Source organism: Gobius niger (genome assembly GCF_951799975.1).
Source record: "Gobius niger genome assembly, chromosome: 4".
Classification (NCBI taxonomy): domain Eukaryota; kingdom Metazoa; phylum Chordata; class Actinopteri; order Gobiiformes; family Gobiidae; genus Gobius; species Gobius niger.
Window position 1 is genome coordinate 4589492 of NC_136855.1, and position 10523 is coordinate 4600014.

Genomic DNA, 10523 nt, shown 5'->3' on the forward strand with positions numbered 1-10523 from the left:
TTAATCGTGAGGCCGTCCTTCTGTGGACCCACCACCTGCAGGAGGAGCCATAAGGGTGATTTTGGGCAACTCCAACAGCTGCCCCCACGACCCGGAAACGGCAAAGTGGAAGAAGATGGATGGATGGATGGATGGATGGATGGATGGAGGGATGGATGGATGGGACAGTGATACAGTGAATGCTAACCACTGGAATGCTAACTATGGAACCCTGGGAAGAAATGACTTAATCCTGACTGAGACACCGCCAAGTTTGCCACTTCAATGAGCGTCATGTCTGATGTTTGGAGAAGAAGGTGGTGAACACTGCTGCTAAGTCAAGGCAGATGGAGAGAGCAGCTAATGCTATGCTAACACTTAGACCCTGTAAAGGCAAAGCTCCAATAAACATAATAACATCAAAAGATTCATTTTACTTTTAGGATGCCTTCATTTAGCCTTAAAGAGGAAAACTGAGCAGGATGTGTATGTTCTGTTGGATTTCTAGAATAGGCTGTACCTTTTCTTTAATGTCACACTAACAGACTGGACCAGTCTCAGCCATTATTGATTGGATATGTAGCAAATGTAAATGCTGCCAACATTCATTTTTAAAACTTTGTGCAAGAATAAAACAGTCAAACTGTATTTGAACACGCAAAAAGGACTGCTATACCAAACCGTCCGTTGTCACGTTTTCATTTGCCTTTCAAACTGTGTGCATTCTATTGCGGGGTGTAAGTATGAGAAAAAGGTCAGTTAAAAAACAACAAATCATAATTTCTGCTGTGGTTTTTAGGGTCAGAAAATGTCATTACTAATCTATTGTGAACCAGTAGCCTCATGTACGTCAGGAGCATGCCTGGGTGTTACAGGCTATTGAAATCCTATTGAAATCGCTTTGAAGACGAGTAACAACACTGTTCATTTGACATTTTGTGTTTTCATGATTTAGACCATAAAGTAATGCGCTCATGTCAAAGGGAAACGTAGCTAATAACATCTGTAAGCTCAGGAGACAGACAGGCTCAAACTCCAGTGCTGCTTTAATCTCTTTTCACAATAGCTAATAAAGTCCATACTTTTAGCATGCAGTGATTTCACGTTTACATGGGACCAAACTTTCATTCATTAAATGAAGGAAAACAAAATGCCAGAACCTTTTTAATCCACAGGTGACAATGTGAGCGTTTGTGTCCTGTCCCTTTAAAAACATCCTGCCACTGTACCGTAAGTCTGCTGGAAGAGTCTCACAGCAAAAGTCACATGCTCCTTCTTCTTTGTCTCCCACTGCTGCCTGCTTTGAGCTGCGGGACGAGGCCTGGAGGACGAGGTGTGCTACAGACACAAGGCTGGGCTCACACAAAAGAAACTTTACAAAAGATATGAGCACATTCCCCAATACAATTGAGAGGACTGTAACCTGAGTGTTGTTCCACCAATTCAAGTTATATAGTTTTACTTATTTATAATACACTTTAAAAAACTACAGTAAAGCATTGTTTTAATAAGAAAGACAAATAAATCGCAGTATAAAAAGCGATAAAGAACTGGCATCAACCAACAACCTGCCATTAATAGTACGGACATACAGCCATTATATGATGCGACTATACTGGTCACATATATGTAATAAACAACACGTTTTCTTCATGTGTACATTGTCATGAAGAGTGTGAAACTTTCCCCCCTCGGTCCCACCACACGAGGCATTACGGTAGTCTAACCAATAGCCTAAAGAGGAATTCCAGGAATGTGAAAAGATCCAATTCACAGTAAACTATCCTGTGCAGTTTGGATTAAAGCCCATGGTGCTGTGCCGACATAAAGGTGTAATGACACATACGTGAGGTTCGAGATGGTCATGTTCCTCTCTCAAACATGCGGCAGCAGCTGTGGACGCTTGTGTTGATCATTTCAGACTATAGCACGTCAAAGGACTTTGATTGGGTTGTCAATAACAATGTCAAGTGTTTCCAGTGCACTGAACTTTTCCCCACATGAAAAGTTGTGCCGACATCTGCCTAGTAACAGCCACTGCTCTCATTGGTGCAACAGGAGTCTCCTCCCGCCTGAGTGTGCCTTGACTATACAATCTGGACAATGGCTTTCTAATAAACCTATAACAGGCCTGGGCACTGACATGCACTCATGTGACTCTGTCTTTCAACATGTGCATGAAACAGAGCCCATTCCAAACTTCCAAACCTTGGCCAAACTTCCAAAAGTGTGAGTGTTTGGTGCCTGCTGCACTGTAGGCCGGGCTGTTGTTCACCTTTATTACAGCAGGGCGACCGCATCAGACAGAGAAGCCTGCATGAAGCCAGTGTCCATGTGCTCCCCTCATGCTCGCCTCCAGAGGGCTCTATCGCCCCCTATCGCTGCCCATGAGGGACAAAGCTGGACCTCCCAGTTCCTCCTCAGCCGCTACTGGCCGCAGGAGGAGGGGCCCGGGCCTGGGGCCCCGTCCCTCAAACTCCTCTCTCTTTGATCCCCCTCCTAACAGCTGACGTCACCGCGCACGCCTCATGCGCGCTCCTTATACACTGGTGTGTGCGGAGCGTGCGCGCTCCTGAGACTTGGTTTTGTCTGGCACAGCGCTGCGCTGCGCTCAGACACAGTGGAGGCTGCGCAGAGGGCTGAAGGTTCTCCTGCTCTCCGGTTCTCCTGCTCTCCTGCTCCGCGGAAACAAACAATACAGGGATTTAAAGTCAACAAGGGCCATGGAGGACCAGCTGCTGTGCTGCGAGGTGGACTCTATCCGGAGAGCCTACCAGGACGGGAATCTGCTCAACGACAGAGTGCTGCAGACCATGCTGAAGGCGGAGGAAAGCTACCTGCCGTCCCCCAACTACTTCAAGTGTGTTCAGAGAGAGATAGTGCCCAAAATGAGGAAAATAGTTGCCACATGGATGTTAGAGGTTGGTTTTCTTTTGATGCAACTTTGTGCTCGTGCGCATCGTGACTAACTTAGTTTAGCTTGTTGCTTCTGCTGACCTCATGGAGAAAGAAGTGTCCATGGCGGTGTGTGATGTTTAAGTCAATCATTTGATGTCGCCTATTTGAGTTGGAGTGTTACATAAACGCTGTAGGCTCGAAGTAGGCTGTTTTCATGAAGCTGGGTGGTCCTTCTCTTTAAGTCGACAAAGAACTATTATTGCAGTAAAAAAAAAAAAAAAAACACTTGTTAACAAAGAGCGCAGAGCGGGACTCTGCCCAACACATTAAAGTGTGATTAAATGTGAAAATATATTGTAAAATTACAGCGATGTACACGTATGCAGTGCGCTCGTGCCAGTGTACGCGCCATCTTGTCGTCGTAAGAGAAGGATTTTAATATCATTAAAAATGTGTACCATGGCAGTCAGTGACAGTGGCCGGGCTGGACAGGGCACACAGGACTTTTCATGATAACACTTCGAAATATGAGCAGGTCCGGCTCGTTTCCGTCAGATCAAGGGCTAAAAGGGAGTTTTTCTGGACACTCGGCTCTTTCTCTGAAGGTCGTGGCTGAAAAAAGGCTTTTTAATAGAAATCACCGGGTTTTTAATAAAGCCGATCTGTCGGCTTTGAAAGGTGACATGGTTTTGCAGATTTACATCAACTTTTTGTCCAAATCAATGCACGATAGACATTTTTAATTAATTTTTGAAAGTGCGCTGCGCAGCGGCGGAGGAAGCGGCGCGTGCAGCTCGGGGAGAGCACTTCTACAAATTAATTCGTTTTAAATTTCAGCGTTGAACAAATTTAACATTTTCTGTTCTCATTCGAACAGGCGTTTAACGAGGGTCATTGTCATGTGAATTATAATCCTGTCGCTAATTTTTAAATATTTCTGAAGATTTTTTGAAAAGATGACGAAGTTGAAATTAGAGAGTGAAACTTGCTTCGACGCCGCCTTTGTGTCTCCGTCAGAAGTGACTGCGAACTAATTCAGCCTCATTTTAATGATCAACAAGTAAAAGCATTATTATTGTCTATGTTCAATAGAATAAATCCGTAATGGCTGATTATTACTATGAATTACATGACATAAATATGCCATTCAAATCCAGCAAACAGTTCAACAATAATGATCCATTTCATTGATTCCACTGTATTTGGGTGCAGGCCTGTGTCCTTGTAGCCTAGCCCAGACCCTATGGTTCATGAAAGCACCAAAGAGCAGCACTCAGGCCCATGTCTGTCTGGGAGTTGGTTTGCATCATGTCTCTAAGCCCCTCTCTCCTCCTTCAGGTCTGTGAGGAGCAGAAATGCGAAGAGGAGGTTTTCCCGCTGGCTATGAACTATTTGGACCGATTTTTATCCGTGGAGGCCACGCGGAAAGCGCGGCTGCAGCTGCTGGGCGCGACGTGTATGTTTCTGGCGTCCAAAATGAAGGAGACTGTCCCTTTAACGGCGGAGAAACTGTGCATCTACACGGACAACTCTGTGGAGCCCGCCGAACTGCTGGTAATGGGCCTGTGCAGACTTGGATGTTGCATAACACAGTGAGCTGAGGAGGAGACAGGAGAAGGCAGGCATTACTCTGCTATGTCCCCAGATAATGGCCCTTCTGGTGACCACCCTCCTCAACTTTCTCACTTCCAGCAGTAGCTACCATTACACGCCACTCTCCTTTAGACTGTATCTCTTTAAGTTAATTCTAAGAGTTTAAAGGCGCAACATCTATATGGAAACCACTGGCATCACACAGTTTGAGAATACAGCTCTGTGTTTGGATGGAAAGGTTTTAAAACTCTCACATACATGTTGTTAATCATTTACTCGTGACTTATTTAGTACTGATCCAACATTTAGGATGTGTTCTTGCAATGTGGAACACTCAGATGCTGCACCATTCAGAACCAACCTCTCTGGCCTGAAATGAAAAGAGTTTGGCGCTCTCTCTGACTCTTTTGTGCCTGAGCATGATTTACTTTGGTGTTGATAAACCACATGTTTCCTTGATTGGTTAATCCGCCTCAGTCACACCCGCCAGAACCGGCCGAGACAAAGTAGCGAAGTAACTTGTCATCGAGCAGAACAAGTGGTCTGACTGTTGCTGTCTGAATATGGAGTTTGTCTGAATGGCAGCTCTGACTTCTCCACAGTGCCCTCCTCTTCTGTCTTACCAAAGTGCAAGAAAAGGGCAGGCCACAGTGACACCTTCTGGTCACAAAGAATACATGTGAAGTCATGGAAAGGCGTTGTTAGTGCTTTAAGTCTCACCATCTTTGACCTGGGGGGTTTCTTAAGCTGCATACGAGGCCCGAGTGGGACGTCCCTCTGGAAGACCCTGCAGAATTCAGCCACTGAGCTTTAACTACCGGAGGCTGCACTAGCACTGATTAGGACGTGGTTGGTGGCAGATCTACGTGTGGGGCTCATTCCCATTTCTGAATGGATAATCGTTTAGAGAGCCAAAAGCCAAAATGTACATCATGTCAGGTGTTTTGTATTTGTTATTGTCCGTGAAACTGTGGTTTACCTCACAAAATATTTACACTGTTCTCTCCATCAGAGCCAATACAAGGCTGACCAAACTAAAAGCATCAACCATTAAGCAACCTGATTATTTACCATTCAGATGAAGTGTTAGCGCTAATATCAGGGAGTCAGTCAGCAGCAGTGTGTCTGTGTGTATGTTAGAGTTCCATGTTAATAATGCCTCTTCTCTGTTCCACAGCAAATGGAGCTGCTGCTTCTCAATAAACTCAAGTGGGACCTGGCCTCGGTGACTCCTCACGACTTCATCGAGCACTTCCTGTACAAGCTGAAGATCCACCCGTCCACCAAACAGATCCTCCGCAAACACGCACAGACCTTTGTCGCGCTCTGTGCAACAGGTACTGAAGCTCTCCTTCACCAGGGCTACGGCTCCTGGACTTCACATTCAGTCACAGAGGTCCGCCATATGACTCAGATTGTTGCTGACACAAGATAACCCAAAAACACAGGGAGCTTAACATCCAAAAGTTTAGTGTAGTGTGGATTTTCTCATTTCTAATTTCTAACTGTGACAGAGGGAGCTGGTCCACACTCACTCTGGACTTAAGCACATTGCTGTCATCAGGGAAGAGACACCGAACACCAAAAAGACACCGAAACCCACGTTTTCAATTTTCATGTTGCGCCAGTTTGTATTCTTTCGTAAACTGTCACCTGAAAAACCAAGATTCTTCAAGATATAGAAAAAAGATTTGGGAATTGTAACACTGAGGGCCATTTTTCCTCCACAGCTCCATCACCTTTTTTAGTAATGACTATCTAAAGATCAAAACAAACCCATACATTTAAACCTGGCTCTCTATCTAAAAGCCTTATTTTTAAATGACAGCATTAAATCATCAGAAAGTACATTTTCTTATGTCCATGTCAGAAATGTATTGTTTAAATTGATTTATTGATTGATGCTATTTCCCATGTTCTTTGATAAAACACTGTCACTGCCGTTTTCTTCACGATACAAACCACCCTAAACGTGGGAAGTGTTGGATTTGGCTGATGTTGTGTGTCATGTGTGCAGACGTGAAGTTCATCGCCAGCCCGCCGTCGATGGTGGCCGCGGGGAGCGTGGTGGCTGCGGTTCAGGGCCTGTACCTCAAGTGCCAGGACGCCTCCTTATCCTGCCAGAACCTCACCAACTTCCTGTCCCAAGTCATCCGCTGCGACCCGGTACGTCCGCACACAATGATGTCTACCTCTCCAGCATTGGACATTTTTAAACCAGATTACGTTTGAAGACGAGAGTGTGTGAATAACAGTAATGTTGTGTTCAGGACTGCCTGCGCTCGTGTCAGGAGCAGATCGAGGCTCTGCTGGAGTCCAGTCTGAGGCAGGCCCAGCAGCAGCACCACGGCAGCAGCACAGAGAGCAAACACATGGACGAGGGCGCGGACCTGTCCTGCACGCCCACAGATGTACGAGATGTCAACATCTGACCGCTGGATCGTGTGGACGCGGGGAAGAAGTCACCGGCGGAGGCAAACGCACACGCTTCTGCGCACTAATGGACACCCATGGACCAGGAGGGGCCCGTACAGAGACACGTGTGGTCCCTAAGCCCCATGTGCTGCCAATGTCCCCGACCCCGATGAGGGACCGCAGCGCTGACGGCTGGACCCCAGGCCGTGCAAAGAGACATTCAGTGGATCTGTCCCTCATATTTGAAACCATAGGAATCTTCAAATTGCCACAGACTGGCCGGCTGAAACCTCCACATGTGGTGGAGGCCCTCGTAGTCTGTCTCCAGGGTATTGACCTGAACTCTTCTTCTTAAAGACAGGGGCTATGTTTGATGTTTGTTATATTTAGAACATTTTAGACTTGTACCTGTTTGTCGCAGTGCTGACATTCGTATACCCCTTTGCTTGCTTATGTTTAGACACTTTATATATCATTTTAGATCTTTTCCAATTAGTCTTATTCCTCTGCACGTTTTCAAGTGTAGATCTGTGGCGGGCTGTGATTTTGGGCTTGCTGATATTGGCATTGGACTCTAGTCACCAAGGGACCTCTGGTAAAATGCAAAAACACACAGGTCTCGATAGTGTTTCTGGTCCTGCGCAAATTTGTCTCCCCTCCATGATTCTGCGAAGTCTGAGGTCCCCAGGTAATTCTCGTCCTGTGCCAATCAATCAACACGTCGGTGTTTTGGGCAGTTTTGACCCTAATCAAATGACTGTTCTCCATTTAAAGAGTGAAAATACATGACCCTGTCATCAAGGCAAAGTTCGACCAAACAACGGGTCTTTAGGAAAGTGTTTGGTCGGAAGTTTTGATCAGAGTGAATGGATTTAAAGAGAAAGCCTACAAGAGTGTCATTTTTCAGGGAGACAAAAGTCTGTGGTCCCGTAGAATGCCCGTGAAGGCACCGACGTCCTGGGATCGTTTCAGTCTCAACGACGGCCCTGGGTTAATTCTTATTCTCATCAGCTTGACCAACGCACAGCAGCCTACAGTTGCTCCTTTCTTTCATGTAGTAGTTATATCTAATTTCAATTCCAACTTTGATTTCTAAAAAGAAAGCACTTTTAGTCAGCGTGGCTGGCTCAACAAAAAAAAAAAAATCACAGTAAGGGAGTTTGGAATGAGAATGAGAGGATGGAGCGGAGGACGGAGTGGTTGCGGATGGGGACGAATAATAAATAACCAGTAGAGCATTTTAGAGGCGGCTCGCCATAGCCGACCACTTTGGTTTTGGTTTGACTGGAGCAAAACGAGGGTGAAAGGAAGTATTATTATAGGAGTGACATAATACTTTTTTAATTTTATTAAGAACATATTTATTTTTTTAAACTGGTTTCTAGTTTGCGTATGCTGATGAAGTGCGCTGATTCAACCAAACCTCTGCCACAGAATCCCGAGCATGGACCTCTCCCATGCTCCTCTGGCTCACTTCGTTCAGCTCAAGGACTTTACGAAGGGGCAAAAAGCTACAAAATACAAAACGATGTTAGACAAGATTTTGCACAAAACTTAAACGTGGGCTGCATTTTTTTTCTTTTTTTTTTGGGACACGTGCCTCAACTAAACGATGTGAAAGTCGACAGGGGTGAGGTGACCATGGGTGAGTCCACGCAGCTTCAGCGAGCGTCGGCGCGAGACAGGTAACGGGATGCGTAAGCTTTGCCCTGGAGAAGGTCTGTGTGCGAGCTTCTCTGTAAATCACAGGCAGATCACAAACGTTGACCCTCGAGGACCCTGAGAGAGAGGGCACTGATGTTGAGGAGAGAGTTGGGAGAAAAAACACTCCTTGTTTTCCGCTGCTATAGAAATAAATCCCAGCTACGTGTTAAGATAAAAGAGAAAAATGAAATGAAAAAGACAAAACAAATGATGCTTTTTCCTGTTGTTTGCTGCTACATTTTTGGTTGTTTTGATATAGTACATATAAATGTCAATATCCTACCATTCTAGGGTTGAATTTTCTCATAGAAAATTGTGTTATTGACATCCTCATTGTTGTAAGATGTAGATTGTATGTTGTTTTGTTTATGCTGAATGATTCTCCGTACTATTCCAAAAACAAGGAAAGTGAGACTTTGCTCCACATACCTCAGTGACAGTCTGGATCTCTGCTGGAGGCCAGGGCATGAGCACAAACTGGTGCCATAACCATGATGGGAAATGTAACTCTGTTGAGTGTTAAGCTGTCTCTGTGAAAGAGACGTTATCCCCCCTCAGGCCCATAGGGGCACTCCTTTCCCCTCTTGATATTTATATAGAATAATATGTCCAAATGTTGCTCCCATTTTCCAACTGTCAGTCCTTTTAAGTTTGTAAATAGATGAACCGCTTGGTAAGCCATAGACTCTTGTTTTTGCAAATCGTTTCTCATGGTTGTATCTACTTCAGCTGTGAACCCGTGTATTCATTTGTGTCAGCTACAACACAATAAATGATGAATTAGAAGGCTGTAGCACTCTCGTGAGCTCTTCATTTCAGGTCTGTGTGTGTGCGTGCACGTGCTAAGCATGTGCGTGTGCATGTGAGAGAGACTTCCTCTCAGCTGCAAACCCTCACCCACAGCCGACAGCCCTCTCTGATTTGGCTCAATTCAATGAATCTCAATAAGACTCCTTTAGCAGACATCACTACCCTTAGGGTTAGGTTTAGGGCTAGTTTAGATCTGGTTTATACTGGTGCTCGTCATATAATTAGAATATCATGAAAAAAAATATTTATTTTTGTTATTCAACTTAAAAAGTGAAACTAATATATGATATAGACTCATAACATGCAAAGTGACATATGTCAAACCTTTATTTGTTAAAATTTTGATGATTATAGCTTAAAATATTCTACTTTTCTGAGATTTTTTATTTGGGGTTTTTACAAGCTGAACCATAATATTCAATATGATAACAACTACATATGTCACTTTGCCTGTAATGAGTCTGTATATTGTATATTAGTTCACAGTTTAAGTTGAGTAACAGCAAAGATTATATGATGAAAAATTATATGATGAGCACCTATGTCCTTAACCTGTTACTGGCCTTCCTCCCTGATTTTTGCATTTATTTATTTATCAAGACAATGTACAGTTACATTTTGCTCGTGAGCAAAGATGCTTGGACCAGACTGTCGCTTTTTCAAGCTAATTTCCATCTCTTGTCCTAGGGGACAAAAGGAGAAATACAATGTGAATATATACAGTGCAAATAAACATGCAGCCATCACCATCACATCACATCACATGGCATCACCATCACATCATCATCACATCACATGGCATCACATCATCATCACATCATCATCATCATCATCACATCATCATCACATCATCATCATCACATCATCATCACATCACCATCACATCACATGGCATCACCATCACATCATCATCACATCACATGGCATCACATCATCATCACATCATCATCACATCATCATCATCACATCATCATCACATCACCATCACATCACATGGCATCACCATCACATCATCATCACATCATCATCACATCATCATCACATCATCATCACATCACATGGCATCACATCATCATCATCACATCACATGGCATCACATCGTCATCATCACATCATCACATCAC

The 10523-nt window shown here is 44.3% G+C and overlaps 1 protein-coding gene across 1 annotated transcript; it reads left to right on the plus strand.

Annotated features, from left to right (window-relative positions):
• Window positions 1-2578: 2578 nt before the first annotated feature.
• ccnd1 (cyclin D1) lies at window positions 2579-7624 on the plus strand. The gene is made up of 5 exons (XM_079554930.1): window positions 2579-2900; window positions 4216-4431; window positions 5648-5807; window positions 6488-6636; window positions 6741-7624. Exons 1-5 carry the CDS (start codon window positions 2703-2705, stop codon window positions 6900-6902), a joined length of 885 nt encoding a protein of 294 aa, XP_079411056.1. The 5' UTR covers window positions 2579-2702; the 3' UTR covers window positions 6903-7624.
• The last annotated feature ends 2899 nt before the right edge of the window (window positions 7625-10523 follow it).